This window comes from Monodon monoceros, unplaced genomic scaffold (genome assembly GCF_005190385.1).
Source record: "Monodon monoceros isolate NGI ecotype Baffin Bay Population unplaced genomic scaffold, NGI_Narwhal_1 Super_Scaffold_2, whole genome shotgun sequence".
NCBI lineage: Eukaryota > Metazoa > Chordata > Mammalia > Artiodactyla > Monodontidae > Monodon > Monodon monoceros.
Genome location: NW_021703776.1, coordinates 100,064,822 through 100,082,719, shown reverse-complemented (window position 1 = coordinate 100,082,719; position 17,898 = coordinate 100,064,822). Strand labels below are relative to the sequence as shown.

The window sequence follows — 17,898 nt, the reverse complement described above, 5'->3', positions numbered from 1 at the left end:
TTTTTTTTTTTTTGCGGTACGCGGGCCTCTCACTGTTGTGGCCTCTCACTGTTGTGACCTCTCCTGTTGCGGAGCACAGGCTCCGGACGCGCAGGCTCAGCGGCCGTGGCTCACGGGCCCAGCCGCTCCGCGGCATGTGGGATCTTCCCAGACCGGGGCACGAACCCGTGTCCCCTGCATCGGCAGGCAGACTCTCAACCACTGTGCCACCAGGGAAGCCCTCAAAGAATTTTTTTGTAGACCTTGGAAGATATTGCTCTTTTTTTTTTTTAAACATCTTTATTGGAGTATAATTGCTTTACAATGGTGTGTTAGTTTCTGCTTTATAACAAAGTGAATCAGTTATACATATACATATGTTCCCATATCTCTTCCCTCTTGCATCTCCCTCCCTCCCACCCTGCATATCCCACCCCTCCAGGTGGTCGCAAAGCACCGAGCATATCTCCCTGTGCTATGTGGCTGCTATCTATTTTACATTTGGTAGTGTATATATGTCCATGCCTCTCTCTCGCTTTGTCACAGCTCACCCTTCCCCCTCCCCGTATCCTCAAGTCCATTCTCTAGTAGGTCTGTGTCTTTATTCCTGTCTTACCCCTAGGTTCTTCATGACATTTTTTTTCCCCTTAAATTCCATATATATGTGTTAGCATATGGTATTTGTTTTTCTCTTTCTGACTTACTTCACTCTGTATGACAGACTCTAGGTCTATCCACCTCATTACAAATGTCGTTTCTTTTTATGGCTGAATATTATTCCATTGTATATATGTGCCACATCTTCTTCATCCATTCATCTGATGATGGACACTTAGGTTGTTTTCATCTCCGGCCTATTGTAAATACAGCTGCAATGAACATTTTGGTACATGACTCTTTCTGAATTATGGTTTTCTCAGGGTATATGCCCAGTAGTGGGATTGCTGGGTCATATGGTAGTTCAATTTGTAGTTTTCTAAGGAAGCTCCATACTGTTCTCCACAGTGGCTGTATCAATTTACATTCCCACCAACAGTGCAAGAGGGTTCCCTTTTCTCCACACCCTCTCCAGCATTTATTGTTTCTAGATTTTTTGATGATGGCCATTCTGACTGGTGTGAGATGATATCTCATTGTAGTTTTGATTTGCATTTCTCTAATGTTTAATGACGTTGAGCATTTTTTCATGTGTTTGTTGGCAGTCTGCATATCTTCTTTGGAGAAATGTCTATTTAGGTCTTCTGCCCATTTTTGGATTGGGTTGTTTGTCTTTTTGTTATTGAGCTGCATGGCTGCTTATAAATTTTGGAGATAAATCCTTTGTCAGTTGCTTCATTTGCAAATATTTTCTCCCATTCTGAGGGTTGTCTTTTGGTCTTGTTTATGGTTTCCTTTGCTGTGCAAAAGCTTTGAAGTTTCATTAGGTCCCATTTATTTTTGTTTTTATTTCCATTTCTCTAGGAGGTGGGTCAAAAAGGATCTTGCTGTGCTTTATGTCATAGAGTGTTCTGCCTATGTTTTCCTCTAAGAGTTTGATAGTTTCTGGCCTTACATTTAGATCTGTAATCTATTTTGAGCTTATTTTTGTATATGGTGTTAGGGAGCGATCTAATCTCATACTTTTACATGTACCTGTCCAGTTTTCCCAGCACCACTTATTGAAGAGGCTGTCCTTTCTCCACTGTACATTCCTCCCTCCTTTATCAAAGATAAGGTGACCATATGTGCGTGGGTTCATCCCTGTGCTTTCTCTCCTTTTCCATTGATCTACCTTTCTCTTTTTGTGCCAGTACCATACTGTCTTGATTACTGTTGCTTTGTAGTATAGTCTAAAGTCAGGGAGCCTGATTCCTCCAGCTCCGTGTTTCGTTCTCAAGATTGCTTTGGCTATTTGGGGTCTTTTGTGTTTCCATACAAATTGTGAAATTTTTTGTTCTAGTTCTGTGAAAAATGCCAGTGGTAGTTTGATAAGGATTGCATTGAATATGTAGATTGCTTTGGGTAGTAATTTTCACAATGTTGATTCTTCCAATCCAAGAACATGGTATATCTCTCCATCTATTTGTATCATCTTTAATTTCTTTCATCAGTGTCTTATAATTTTCTGCATTCAGGTCTTTTGTCTCCTTATGTAGGTTTATTCCTAGATATTTTATTCTTTTTGTTGCAGTGGAAAATGGGAGTGTTTTCTTGATTTCACTTTCAGATTTTTCATCATTAGTGTATAGGAATGCCAGAGATTTCTGTGCATTAATTTTGTATCCTGCTACTTTACCAAATTCATTGATTAGCTCTAGTAGTTTTCTGGTAGCATCTTTAGGATTCTCTATGTATAGTATCATGTCATCTGCAAACAGTGACAGCTTTACTTCTTCTTTTCCGATTTGGATTCCTTTTATTTCCTTTTCTTCTCTGATTGCTGTGGCTAAAATTTCCAAAACTATGTTGAATAAGAGTGGTGAGAGTGGGCAACCTTGTCTAGTTCCTGATCTTACTGGAAATGCTCTCAGTTTTTCACCATTGAGGACGATGTTGGCTGTGGGTTTGTCATATATGGCCTTTATTATGTTGAGGAAAGTTCCCTCTATGCCTACTTTCTGCAGGGTTTTTATCATAAATGGATGTTGAATTTTGTCGAAAGCTTTCTCTGCATCTATTGAGATGATCATATTGTTTTTCTTCTTCAATTTGTTAATATGGTGTATCACGTTGATTGATTTGCATATATTGAAGAATCCTTGCATTCCTGGAATAAACCCCACTTGATCATGGTGTATGATCCATTTAATGTGCTGTTGGATTCTGTTTGCCAGTATTTTGTTGAGGATTTTTGCATCTATGTTCATCAGTGATATTGGCCTGTAGTTTTCTTTCTTTGTGACATCATTGTCTGGTTTTGGTATCAGGGTGATGGTGGCCTCATAGAATGAGTTTGGGAGTGTTCCTCCCTCTGCTATATTTTGGAAGAGTTTGAGAAGGATAGGTGTTAGCTCTTCTCTAAATGTTTGATAGAATTCGCCTGTGAAGCCATCTGGTCCTGGGCTTTTGTTTGTTGGAAGATTTTTAATCAGAGTTTCAATTTCAGTGCTTGTGATTGGTCTGTTCATATTTTCTATTTCTTCCTGATTCAGTCTTGGCACGTTGTGCATTTCTAAGAATTTGTCCATTTCTTCCAGGTTGTCCATTTTATTGGCATAGAGTTGCTTGTAGTAATCTCTCATGATCCTTTGTATTTCTGCAGTGTCAGTTGTTACTTCTCCTTTTTCATTTCTCATTCTATTGATTTGAGTCTTCTCCCTTTTCTTCTTGATGAGTCTGGCCAATGGTTTATCAATTTTGTTTATCTTCTCAAAGAATCAGCTTTTAGTTTTATTGATCTTTGCTATCGTTTCCTTCATTTCTTTTTCATTTATTTCTGATCTGATCTTTATGATTTCTTTCCTTCTGCTAACTTGGGTTTTTTTTTTTTCTTCCTTCTCTAATTGCTTTAGGTGCAAGGTTAGGTTGTTTATTCGAGATGTTTCCTGTTTCTTAAGGTAGGCTTGTATTGCTATAAACTTCCCTCTTAGAACTGCTTTTGCTGCATCCCATAGGTTTTGGGTTGTCGTGTCTCCATTGTCATTTGTTTCTAGGTATTTTTTGGTTTCTTCAGTGGTCACTTCATTATTAAGTAGTGTATTGTTTAGCCTCCATGTGTTTGTATTTTTTACAGATCTTTTCCTGTAATTGATATCTAGTCTCATAGCGTTGTGGTCAGAAAAGATACTTGATACAATTTCAATTCATTTAAATTTACCGAGGCTTGATTTGTGACCCAAGATATGATCTATCCTGGAGAATGTTCCATGAGCACTTGAGAAAAATGTGTATTCTGTTGTTTTTGGATGGAATGTCCTATACGTATCAATTAAGTCCATCTTGTTTAATGTCTCATTTAAAGCTTGTGTTTCCTTATTTATTTTCATTTTGGATGATCGGTCCATTGGTGAAAGTGGGGTGTTAAAGTCCCCTACTATGAATGTGTTACTGTCGATTTCCCCTTTTATGGCCGTTAGTATTTGCCTTATGTATTGAGGTGCTCCTATGTTGGGTGCATAAATATTTACAATTGTTACATCTTCTTCTTGGATCGATCCCTTAATCATTATGTAGTGTCCTTGTCTCTCTCTTTGTCATTATTTTAAAGTCTGTTTTGTCTGATACGAGAATTGCTACTCCAGCTTTCTTTTGGTTTCCATTTGCATGAAATAGCTCTTTCCATCCCCTTACTTTCAGTCTGTATGTGTCTCTAGGACTGAAGTGGGTCTCTTGTAGACAGCAAATATATGGGTCTTGTTTTTGTATCCATTCGGCCAATCTGTGTCTTTTGGTGGGAGCATTTAGTCCATTTACATTTAAGGTAATTATCGATATGTATGTTCCTATTCCCATTTTCTTAATTGTTTTGGGTTCGTTATTGTAGGTCTTTTTCTTCTCTTGTGTTTCTTGCCTAGAGAAGTTCCTTTAGCATTTGTTGTAAAGCTGTTTTGGTGGTGCAGAACTCTCTCAGCTTTTGCTTGTCTGTAAAGGTTTTAATTTCTCCATCAAATCTGAATGAGATCCTTGCTGGCTAGAGTCATCTTGGTTACAGGTTTTCCTCCTTCATCACTTTAAATATGTCTTGCCAGTCCCTTCTGGCTTGCAGAGTTTCTGCTGAAAGATCAGGTGTTAACCTTATGGGGATTCCCTTGTGTGTTATTTTTCCCTTGCTGCTTTTAATATGTTTTCTGTGTATTTAATTTTTGACAGTTTGATTAATATGTGTCTTGTCGTATTTCTCCTTGGATTTATCCTGTATGGGACTCTCTGTGTTTCCTGGAGTTGATTAACTATTTCCTTTCCCATATTAGGGAAGTTTTCAACTATAATCTCTTCAAATATTTTCTCAGTCCCTTTCTTTTTGTCTTCTTCTTCTGGGACCCTTATAATTCGAATGTTGGTGCATTTAATGTTGTCCCAGAGGTCCCTGAGACTGTCCTCAGTTCTTTTCATTCTTTTTTCTTTATTCTGTTCTGCAGTAGTTATTTCCATTATTTTATCTTCCAGTTAACTTATCTGTTCCTCTGCCTCAGTTATTCTGCTATTGATCCCATCTAGAGTATTTTTAATTTCATTTATTGTGTTGTTCATCGTTGTTTGTTTCATCTTTAGTTCTTCTAGGTCCTTGTTAAATGTCTCTTGCATTGTGTCTATTATATTTCCAAGATTTTGGATCATCTTTACTATCATTCTGAATTCTTTTTCAGGTAGACTGCCTATTTCCTCTTCATTTGTTCGGTCTGGTGGGTTTTTATCTTGCTCCTTCATCTCTTGTGTGTTTTTCTGTCTTCTCATTTTGCTTATCTTACTGTGTTTGGGGTCTCCTTTTTGCAGGCTGCAGGTTCGTAGTTCCCCTTGTTTTTGGTGTCTGTCCCCAGTGGCTAAGGTTGGTTCAGTGGGTTGTGTAGGCTTTTTGGTGGAGGGGACTAGTGCCTGTGTTCTGGTGGATGAGGCTGGATCTTGTCTGTCTGGTGGGCAGGTCCACGTGTGGTGGTGTGTTTTGGGGTGTCTGTGGACTTGTTATGATTTTGGGCAGCCTCTCTGCTAATGGGTGGGGTTGCGTTCCTGTCTTGCTAGTTGTTTGGCATAGGATGACCAGCACTGTAGCTTGCTGGTCGTTGAGTGAAGCTGGGTGCTGGTGTTGAGATGGAGATCTCTGGGAGATTTTCACCATTTGATATTATGTGGAGCTGGGAGGTCTCTTGTGGACCAGTGTCCTGAAGTTGGCTCTCCCACCTCAGAGGCACAGCGCTGACTCCTAGCTGCAGCACCAAGAGCCTTTCATCCACACAGCTCAGAATAAAAGGGAGAAAAAGTAGAAAGAAAGAATTAGTAAAAGAAGTAAAGAAAAAGAACGAAAGAAAGAAACAAAGAAAGGAGGGAGGGAGGGAGGGAGGAAGGAAAAAAAGAAAGAAAGAAGGTAAAGTAAAATAAAGATAAAATAAAGTTATTAAAATAAAAAGTAATTATTAAAAATAAATATAAAAAAACGGGATTGAACCCTGGGACAAATGGTGGAAAGAAAGCTATACAGACAAAATCTCACACAGAAGCATACACATACACACTCACAAAAAGAGGAAAAGGGGAAAAAATAATAAATCTTGCTCCCAATGTCCACCTCCTCAATTTGGGATGGTTCGTTGTCTATTCAGGTATTCCACAGATGCAGGATATATCAAGTTGATTGTGGAGCTTTAATCCGCTGCTCCTGAGGCTGTTGGGAGAGATTTCCCTTTCGCTTGTTTGTTCGCACAGCTGCCGGTGCTCAGTTTTGGATTTGGCCCCGCCTCTGCGTGTAGGTGGCCAGAGGGCGTTTGTTCTTCGCTCAGACAGGACGGACGGGGTTAAAGGAGCCGCTGATTCGGCGGCTCTGGCTCACTCAGGCCGCGGGGAGGGAGGGGCACGGCGTGCGGGGCGGGCCTGCGGCGGCAGAGGCCGGCGTGACGTTGCACCAGCCTGAGGCGCCCCGTGCGTTCTCCCGGGGAAGTTGTCCCTGGATCCCGGGACTCTGGCAGTGGCGGGCTGCACAGGCTCCCCGGAAGGAGGGTGTGGAGAGTGACCTGCGCTCGCACACAGGCTTCTTGGTGGCGGCAGCAGCAGCCTTAGCGTCTCATGCCCGTCTCTGGGGTCCGCGTTGTTAGTCGCGTCTCGTGCCCGTCTCTGGAGCTCCTTTAAGCAGCGCTCTTAATCCCCGCTCCTCGCGCACCAGGAAACAAAAAGGTAAGAAAAAGTCTCCTGCCTCTTCGGCACGGTCCAGACTTTCCCCCTGACTCCGTTCTGGCCAGCCGTGGCGCACTAACCCCCTTCAGGCTGTGTTCACGCCTCCAACCCCAGTCCTCTCCCTGCGCTGCGACCGAAGTGCGAGCCTCAGCTCCCAGCCCCGCCCGCCCCTGCGGGTGAGCAGACAAGCCTCTCGGGCTGGTGAGTGCCGGTTGGCCCTGATCCTCTGTGCGGGAATCTCTCCGCTTTGCCCCCCGCACCCCTGTGGCTGCGGTCTCCTCCGCGGCTTCGAAGCTCTCCCCCTCCGCCACCCGCAGTCTTGGCCTGTGAAGGGGCTTCTAATGTGTGGAAACCTTTCCTCTTTCACAGCTTCCTCCCACTGGTGCAGGTCCCGTCCCTATCCTTTGTCTGTTTTTCCTTTGCCCTACCCAGGTACGTTGGGGGTTTCTTGCCTTTTGGGAGGTCTGAGGTCTTCTGCCAGCGTTCAGTAGGTGTTCTGTAGGAGTTGTTCCACGTGTTGATGTATTTCTGGTGTATCTGTGGGGAGGAAGGTGATCTCCGTGTCTTACTCTTCCGCCATCTTCCCGGAAGCCGCTCATTTTTGTTTTTACATTGAATATTGCCAATGAAAAGCAATTCCCGTTTTTCCTTTCTTTGTAAATGACCCCTTTTCTTTTTGGTGGGGCTCCTAGAATTTTTCATTTATCCTTGTTACCTTTGCCCATGTTTCTAGGTGTAAGACGTTTTAATCTGAAGCTGGTATTTTCTGTTTGGGTGGGTGTTTTTGTAGTGAAACGGATATCAATAGAACAGAAAAAAAAGACTTGTCTTTCAGTTTCCTCATTTATTAAATGGAAATTATGCTTAATAAATGTTACCTCTTATTATTAGATATTTTCATAAATTTTCTTCTAATTTCTCTGGTTATAATCCTTCTATTTTCTCTCCTTCTAGTACTCTTTCTAAACAGACATTGGACCTTCCTGATAGTTTCCCATGCCATTTTATTTTTTCTCTTACTTGCTGTCTTCATTCGTTATTACTGCATTATGGGAGAATCCTAACAGACTAATAAGAAAAGTTTGGTAAAGGTTAAAAACAGCCTGGTGTGTAGAAAATTAACATTTGATATTTCTTACAGCACTTAGCCAATTGCAGTAGTTGATATAGAATAAATACTTGATAATTAATTGAACAAGCTGTGGAATATCCTGAAACTTACTGTTACTGTTTCATATCTCATCTTTAACCTTAATCTCTGAAATTTTGTTGATTCTGTTTTGTATTATAGATTTATTTTGGGAGAGCCTTCCAAGTTTTGGAAGTTCCTCAGACTCTTTCTTACAGGTGGCAATGTGAACTCTCATTGAGAGTTTTTTCTTGGATGTGTTCTTGGACTAATGTCAAAAGATATTTAACACTTTTCTTTTTATCTTTCCCTCTCCTTTTTAATGGTTAAAAAAGTATAAAAAATTATTTAGGAGTTTTTAATATCGTGTCAAATTGTTTAGTTGATAAGAGCTTTTTATCTTACCTTCCTTTCACGAAATGTTAATTAGCTTTGTAATTGTTACTTAGCTTATAATTTGTTTTGATTTGTGACTTGCGGTGTATGAGGGTGCTGATGTTAGACAAGTTTCCTGTAGAAATTTATTCTTTGACATTTTCTACAATTTTATATATGCTTTTTATTGGTTCAAAAAGATATATTCCAGCCTGTATAGATAGTATATGTTTTCTTTCAATGCCAAATGTCTTTCATTAGCTATGTCGTTATAACAGATGGGTTTGAAGCGTTCACTTAAATGCAGTTAGTATTTTATTTCCCTTTATTCCCTAATCTCTTTACATGTTATTGTAAATTAGTATGTTGGATACATTCCAGGACTTCTCATAGTAGTTTAGCTAATGTCATGTAATATTTTCCATTGCAAATATGATTAAGAGAACATGTTGATGTTTCTAAAATGATACAGACAGTGAGAAAAGGATCAAGTTAAATTATTTTATTTCCTTATTATACACTTAAAAGTCATTTTATTTGTCAAAATTACTTTTAGAGCAAAAGGCTTCTGTACAACTTACCATATGCTATAAAAGTAATGGAGATTCTAGATTTTAACAGTGTAGCAGAAATTATTTTGCGATGTTAATGAGTTAATAATAAAAACTTTTCAGTGGTTGATTGGACATATAAATGTACTTTCTTCCCGCAACATTACTTTGACCTTTCCAGTATTGACTCAAGGATACTCAGACTACCTAGATATTATACATGTCTTTAATTCTGGGTTCTGTTAATACAGTAAACATATTTGGATACCATAGGAGGTTGTGACATAAATATATTGTTTGGAAAAAGCTGATTATTATACTTTATCAGTGAAGATAAAGAAGGCTTTATTTCTTTTCTTCAGTTTTTGTTAATGCAGTAATAATACCTTTGAGTACAAAAAGACAACTGAAATGTGTGTTAGTGTGTGAACTTGTGGACATTATATAAAATTAAAATGTCAAAAGATATAGCTAGTGTTTATGAGTTACTTAGAAACTACAGTGGTCTTGTTGCCTGCAGCCAAAATGTGTAGAAGACACACCAAGAGACACTTAACTTTCTTATATTGGTTCAGTGCAGGGGACTGATGGTTATGAGGAAGAGTTTGATGGCATGTGATATCTTATGTAGATTTACATGCAAGACATTGAAATTATTTATAATTTAAAAACTATTGTATTATCTAATTGACTAGCAGAATATGGAATCAGTATATTAGCATGTGAAGATATTCATAGTAATGTTAGCAACTCTATTACCTGAGCCTCAGTTTTACCACGTACCGTCCCATTTGGCTTCAGTTAGTTCAGCTCTGCTAGTCATGAGCCACACCTACAGTAAGATTACCAAAAGTGAAGTCCATTTAATATATATAAATATGAACACCAGTTTATTAGGGCCTTTCTATGTCAAACAGCATTTATGGTACTAAGAATACAAAGTTAGTACAACCTGATTCCTCTACTCAAAGATCTTGGATGAAAAAAGAGCGATAAGTAATTACCATGCAATAGCATAAATGCCAAAACAGAAGTATATTCAAGAAGGGCAGCTAGGCATCTCCTACACACAGAGAGAGATTTTATACGTTATGATGCCCCAAGTGGGCTTGGGCGGATGAGGACGTTTATTAATCTTTCTTAGGGAAAGAATTACTCTTAGATAATTCATACTGACTTCTTACACATTTCAGGTGCGCCAAACTTCCCCTGCTGTTCGTTTGAGACTTTATTTCTTTGATTTTACCACTTGCAAGAGATAGAGGCAGATTGGAATGGGGGAAGGAGAAAGTCAGATGACTTAATTTTTCTTCACATGCCCAGCATTTTAAAGAAACTTGAAACTAACTGCTACAATGAAGTGTGTAGATTTGTATGTGTGCCTTTAACCATGTAGTTGCTACTCATTAACTTATTCTGTGATTGACTAGTTTACTTCATGTTGAGTTTTAGGCAGGGTGAAAATAGTAAGAGATTTTGGAAATAGTATATATATGTTTTATCTGTTTATTAATGGGATTTAATCACCTGTTAAAAATAATCCCCAACTAGAAACCTGCCCTTTTAACCATATTATTAGTTTTTTTAAAATGATAGTTGTATTGACAAAGTCAATAGAAAAAAAAAAGTGAAATGCTAACTTTCTAAACTTGAATGGAAGGATGAATATGTATTCATCCTTGGATGAATATTTACCAAGCACTGAACGGAGAACTTAGATTTTATCATTTTAACCGATCCTTTATTTAGTGCTCTGCAGGCTTCAAATTGTTTTACTAGTAATGTACAAAGACTTTTGAATATCTTCATAGCCCCACCCTTGAGTGTTGCTTTTCCAGGTTTTATAAGGATATTTCTTTATCCTTTGCTCCCTTCCAGCGATGTGCATTTTGTAAGCACCTTGGAGCCACTATCAAATGCTGTGAAGAGAAATGTGCCCAGATGTACCATTATCCTTGTGCTGCTGGAGCCGGCACCTTTCAGGATTTCAGTCACTTCTTCCTTCTTTGTCCAGAGCACATTGACCAAGCTCCTGAAAGATGTAAGTTTACTACAGATATATTTAAAAACATTTATCAGTGTATTTACTTAAAATAACAAATGTTTAAATTCCCTAAGTGTTATTCTACTTGTGGTAAAAGGCAACATTACATAATCTTGATAATCTGAGAGATCTTCACAAGAGATCCTTGGGTGGGGTGAGGGGGAAGGGGGAGGAATCTGTTACCAACAATATCATTGAAGTTATATCCAGAGTTATTTCCCCAAAAATTCAAAGATAGTTTGCATGTTTTTTATTCTTATTTAAAAAATTTAAGTACTGCAGAAAGGTAAACTTGCTGAGTATATGGTATTTTAATATGTACTATGAAAGTAGGTCATTTAAAAATTAAACAGTGTCTTTAATTCAGTGTCTTTTACACTAAAAAGACTACCCAGTTGGAGATTTAGAAGATGGTTCATTCAGATGTTATTTCAGGATGCATGTTGATAGGATCACCAAACACTTGAAAATCTTGGAAAATGTCCTAATAGTCATAATAGAAATCTCGTTAATGCTTCTTCTTGATTCATCTGTCTTGGTTATAGTTATCTATAATCCTCAGTTGTCTTTTTTTTTTTTTTCTTTTCCAAACAGTATTTTATAATTAGGTGAAAAGGTTTAAGTGTTTGAAATTTATGTTATACAGAAAATTATAACTCTTTCCTATCCTTATTAAATAGAGATCTTACTTTTCTCCTAGTATATGGATTTCCAATGAGCATGCATGATTTGAGATCTTTTTTCCCTAGTAAATTGAATTTCCAGTCTGCTTGTGAAATCTCTTTGATGCCTTCTTTATTCAGTCTTTTTTTATGTCATCTCTTAGTTACCTAATTGTTAGCTTTTACCTGTATTCTTAGCAATGTCAGTAAAGGCTTTTTTCCTATCTTTTCCAGCTTTGTGAAACATAAATATAGCTACTTCAGGCTTAAAGTAATCTCAAACACAGATTTCATAATCATCATTTTTCTCTGTTCAGTACCATGATTTTATCTTTAGTTAAAGTTATTTTGTGTCTACATGTATAATCATGTTGCCCTTAATCACTATACAGACGTAAATTATAGGTAAGGCAAACTGAAATGTCACATTGTATTTAGGCTAATAAGGGATTTAAAGTTTTAAAAATGCTTTTGATTACACACTGTTAAATCTGGGAGAAAAAGACAACATTCATGCACAGCTACTGTAATGGGTGTTATTTATTTTAAGGCCTCATATAGTGAATTACTTCACTAAGTACACAGACTACGATGTGAATCATCAGAGCTGATTGTATTCTGGGTGGTATAACACACTTTTCCAATTGAATAAAACAACTGTGGGTGTGTTTAACAATTTAAATTTTATTCAGCCTTTTGTATGTGGTCGTGATTTAGACCTCAGTAAACAACATGCAAAGTTTTCTATGACTATGTTTCTAATGTGAGAAATTCTATTATTATTGGCAGTACTACTTTCTTTTGCAGACTCTGTTCACATAATGTATATGATTTATATACATTTATTTGTTAGGGATCATAAATTGTTTTATAAAATAATGAAGTGTAAGAACTGAGGTGAGATGATTTGTTATCATTTATCATGAATATAGTGAAAGGTTCATGCTGGCAACATAAAGCTAAAAGATATACTGAAATTACTGGTACCTTGCCTTGTTCCAAAGTAGACTTACGGAGACTTACACAAATACATGAACAGTAGGATAAAGTAAGACTAAAAATAAGCAAGAAAATTTGGCCAGTGGGAAGGGAAAATAAGGATAGGGTAAATGGGAGGGTAATACGGTGAGGCTGATACCCAAAATAAATGTGTATTTCCCAGGCCTACGCCACAAATCTGGCTCCAGAGCTTTCCAGCAGTCAGCATGAAGAAGGGCATATGAACAGTTGCCTGGTTTGTAGTAATAAGAATTCACTTGATACTGATACTGTATGTACACTATATATGGCAGTGAGAAACTGTCTTCAAGTAGCTGTCTTGCAGTATAAACAACAAACCCCACAGGGCAATTTCTTATAACAGCCCTTAAAATAAGCCAGTGGTATAAAACCAAAGCCCAGTTGAGTAAATTCTATTCCCTGGGGATCCTAAACAACGCAGTCTAAATACCCAGCTTCCTGAGCATCTGTTTTAATCCAAGGATGTAGAGAGTACTGCAGATAGACTATATTGCAGTAATATACAAGACTACGTAATAGTCTTATAAAATCTTTCATTTGTATATTTAGCTGTTCTAATTGTATGTCATAGCACAAAGCACTTTTTATGTTTTAAAAATGGGGATATCTTAAATGACAGTGTTATTATGAAGGTTAAATGACAATGAAAATCATGTAGCATTGTACCATATATTATGAATTGCTGTACTGAAAGGTAGTTATTTTAGCTCTTATCTAAGTAATGTGTATGCATTGAGTATAATACTTGATGCTGCTGGCTAAGAACAGAGCGGTATGCTGTGATAGTTACCTGAATTAGGAGTAAGATTGACATCTTTTTATGAAAGTTGAAAAATCTAACAAAAACATGGACCTCATTAGAAAAAAACATCCCAGCAAAAAGAGCGCATCTGTGAGCACGACCAGCATTTTCATCAGAAAACAATTTTGGGGTGCTTTGTCTTCGAAAAATGCCAGTCATGGCTCTAACCTTATTTTCACGACGATGCAAGTATACACTAACCTTGCCAGGAAACTTTACGCTAAATATCCATCTAAGGGACATAGCCACATATACTTCCTGAGTAGTATTTTCCCTCTCATGGAAGGCTGAATGGCAGAAAGCCAGCCATGCAAGATCAGAGGAAAGAACATTCCAGGCTGAGCGAACAACTACTGCGCAGGCCTTGAGGCAGGAGCATGGCGTGATTGTGGAATAGACAGCTAGTCACTGTGTCTGGAACTTAGTGTCTGCCAGGTGGGTAGTAGAGACCACATCAAGGCGAACAAAGACTAGATCATGTAGGCCTTGTAAACAAAGGAAGGGGGTTGGATTTTATTCTGTCTTCAGTGAGAAGCCTTTGCAAGGTTTAAACCTGGGAATGCTACATCTCTTAATCCCCTCCCCCTCCCCCAGCGTATTTACTTTCATCACTCAGCTTTTTCTTCCTTTACTTCATTTAAACTTTTAACTCCTACCTCATTTTCTTAGTTGCCTGGTCTCTCTTGACACCAAGTCCTGCTACTTTTCTGTTACCTTAAATTCTGTCAGCCCCCTGACCTTTCTTTCTTACCTACCTGCCTACTCTGTGGGCCAGCCTCTCTGGACAACATCCATGATTTACTTCGTCTTTCTAGAGATCCTATTTTGATAGGCAAATCACCTTGCAGAGTGTCCTGTCAGCGATGGAAACATAGATCATGGAAGTTGTAATGTCGATGGAAGTTACAAAGCTATGCTGATTTAGTCCTTTTAAAATTCACTGATAATAATCTGACTTGAGACTGTTGCTCTTCACCTGGTTCTCTTCTTATGTGCTGTCTAGCCTTTCTAGCAGTAGTCTCACCTTCCAAATTGACCACGTTTAAGGATCTATGATAAGCTCCCATCTAATTTAAGCTCCATGTTTTTGCCTTTTCCTCCATTTCTTCTCGTCACAGCTGTCACTTAGGAAGAAGTGACCTGTCCAAAGCTTATCTCTGTTTCTCCTGCTCTTTTCTTGCTTTCCCCACATCATTTAGCATCTTCCTGCTGTGCCTGTGCTGGCACTTTTCCTTTGCACTTTTATTCTTCACCTTCTTTGCCCTTCCAGTGGGCATCAATATTGATTAGTAGTAAAGAACATGATCTTTGGAGCCAAATTAACCCGGATTTTACTCCTGTCCTCTCTTAAATTGTCTTTATCTTTAGTCTTTCACTCAGTCTATTTTGCTTTCCCTACTGCTTAAAGAAAATTTTCACTTAGTCGTTTGATTATTGCTTCAAGCTTAACGCCCCTTTGGCTTTCAGACATATATGTATGTATATGTACATATACTTATGTCTGACATGACACTTAAGCCATCCAGTAATGTCATCTTCTTAATGCATGCCCTCCAAAAGGCTGTTTTAGTATTTCTACATATTTCTGTATGTTCGCCCAGATCAGAAAAATGGTTGGAACCAACTTTTTTCTATTATTATTTTTATATAATGCATAGTAAATGTTTTTGGACTGAATATATCACATGGATTTTTTTTTTGCCCAATTTATTAAATGATGCATACTAATCATACAACATGACAGTATTGTCATCAAGGAATTGGTGGAAACTGTCATAGAATAAAAAGTAATCTCTGCTATAGTGATACACAGAGTTACCTTGTTGCAGAATGAGCTTTGCTGTATAAAACAGTGCTGTGCAATAGAAATATGATGTGAGCAATGTATGTAATTTTAATTTTTCTAGTGGTCATGTTAAAATTTTTTATTTGAAATTAATTTTAAAAATACATACTTAACCCAATATATCCAAAATGTTAATATTTCAACTTGTAATTAATAAAATTTTTGAGATAGTGATATTAATATTTTTTTCCTATTAAGTCTTTGGAATTCGGAGTGTGTTTTCTATGTATAGCACATCTCAATTTGGACTAATCACATTTCCATTGCGCAATAACTACATGTGACTAGTAGCTACCATGGCAAGTTGAAGTGGCAGAGTAGCAAACTCTAGAAAGCTTCACAGAAGTATTTAGATAGTGTTCCTGGCAAATTACAATAGAAAGATGTAATCTAATAGAGTCCAGTACTTGCCCCAGTTTCTGTAAGTTTTGAGGGTAGGCAAAAATCACAGATTAGTTTTTAAATGTACTTAGCTTGAATGAGTAAATATGGAACTCTCTTTTAGTATTAAGAAAACTACTTTGCTCTGTTTTTCCATTTTTATTTAAAAAAATGAACTAATACATGTAATTTTATTTTTAGAATTAATGCTTTCTTCTAAATGCCTGTCATTTAAAGAGCCACTTAAAAATGATTTTAGAAGCAACTCCTTTGCTTAAAATATAAGAATTGATTTGTGCTAGGCAACTGAGGATATGAAGTTGAAAAAGACAAGGTTACTACCCTTCAGGGGTTTACGGTATTGTGTTATAATTAATTGATTATATAACAGTTTCTTCTAAGCATATGGGGAAAGGAATAATCAACAACTAAATGGGCATTTAGGTGTGGTAACATGAGATAGTCAGGGTTTATGTCTGAGCAAGAGTTTTAAAGGCCTCTTTGGAATGGGCTAGTGGCACAACAAAGGAACAAAATTACAGGCAGAAGGAACAGAATGTGTACAAGTACACAAAGGTTGAACAGTCTGTTGTGTTAACGTGCACAGCAGGACTGCTTGATCTGACCAGGAAATAGTGAATGTTCTGAGATTCAGTTGGAAAAGGAGATAATCCCCCCCACTCCTTTTTTTGCCTCAAACTAGAAATTTTTGATTTTTTTATTTTAAGGAAAGAAAGGAGGTGTTGATAAAGTTGTAATTTGCGCAGGGCGTAACAGTTAGAAAATTGCTCTGGATGTTTAGCTGATTTAGGGAGGAGGTCAGAGCCCTAAGCCAGCATTCCATTCAGAAGATAACTGCAGTTACCAAGTCAAAGTGTGATGGACTGAACTGTACAAACAGATGGAAGAGGATACATAAAAAGTTTACTCAGTAAGAACTGGTATCCAATTGGATGTGTTGGGTCAGGGAGTAGTTAAGGGTCAGTAGTGACACTAACGTTTCTTTACCCAGCAGGTCGAGAAAGAAGGGAGAGGTTTAGGTTTAAAAAAAGTTTTAGAGGGGGCTTCCCTGGTGGCGCAGTGGTTGAGAATCCGCCTGCCAATGCAGGGGACACGGGTTCGATCCCTGGCCCGGGAAGATCCCACGTGCCACGGAGCAGCTAGGCCCGTGCGCCACAACTACTGAGCCCGCGTGCCGCAGCTATTGAGGCCCGCGCGCCTAGAGCCCGTGCTCCGCAATGAGAGAGGCCACAGCAATGGGAGGCCCGCTCACCACAACGAAGAGTAGCCCCACTCTCTCCAACTGGAGAAAACCTGCGTGCAGCCACAAAGACCCAACGCAGCCAAAAATAAATAAATTTATTAAAAAAAAAGTTTTAGAGGTGTTGAGTTTGAGTATTTTTAGAACACCTGGCTATTGAGGGTCCAGTAAGACTTGAAAATAACATTTTGAGGTTCAGAAAGAAGTTTGGGTCTGGTGATAGAGATCTGGGAATTGTGGTGGTGTTTTATGATGTAGGAATTGATGTGATTACAAAGAAAAACCATGGGGAATTAGAAAAGATGGAAGAGGATGAAATCCTAAGAGACTCCATCATTTAGAGGGCTTGTGGAGGCACAAAAGCCAGCACAGCAGGAGGAGATTGGGGGCATGGGGAGCCTAAGGAGAAATCTGGAGAAAGCTGCCATCATAGGAGTCAATCAAGGTAGGAAATTTCAGTGTGGGCGTGGATGTAAACGCTGCAGATGGCAAATAAGGTAAGACCTAAAAAGTAACCACGGGATTTCATAGGCCACTGGTAGCCTCATTAAAGTAGCTTCAGATGAACGGTGGGTGAGGAGCCGCCAGGGGCCCAGCTTACAGTCTAGATGCATCCTAGGGCCTGTTTGTGTTCTGCCCTCAAACTGCAAATGGTTCTTTTTTTTTTTTTTTTTTTTTTTTACCATTTTTAAAGGATTCTAAAATAAAAACAAAAACTCTGTATGCCAAAGACTTCTATGGCCCACAAAACCAGTTTGCCAACTCTTGGTGTAAGGAAAAGGAATAGATTATTACTCTGTTTCAAGATACTTGACTGGGGAAAGAAAGCAGGTAGAAAGGGCTTATAGCCAGAGAGGACTGACCAAATCTTCAAAAAGCGAAAGAGGAAAAAAAAAATCGTATGTACAATTTAAAACGGTCCTAGGACAATGAGCTAATCAGACCATTTAGTTGAGAACATAAGTGTCAGTTACACACATATTTGTATATATCATCAAATTGGTATGATTTTAGAATACACTCTTTTCTTTATTATATTGTAATATG

General features: G+C 38.3%; 1 protein-coding gene across 13 annotated transcripts in view; it reads left to right on the top strand.

Annotated features, from left to right (window-relative positions):
* The window catches only part of KMT2C (lysine methyltransferase 2C), a 216,032-nt gene that overhangs the window by 72,738 nt on the left and 125,396 nt on the right, over positions 1-17,898 (top strand). For all 13 annotated transcript variants that reach the window (XR_003795262.1, XM_029233804.1, XM_029233802.1 and 10 more), the window contains exon 6: positions 10,714-10,876. Coding sequence is in view for 12 of the 13 variants with exons in the window: in XM_029233804.1 (XP_029089637.1) it covers positions 10,714-10,876 (163 nt within the window). In the remaining variant the exon portion in view is untranslated. The remainder of the gene's footprint in view (positions 1-10,713; positions 10,877-17,898) is intronic.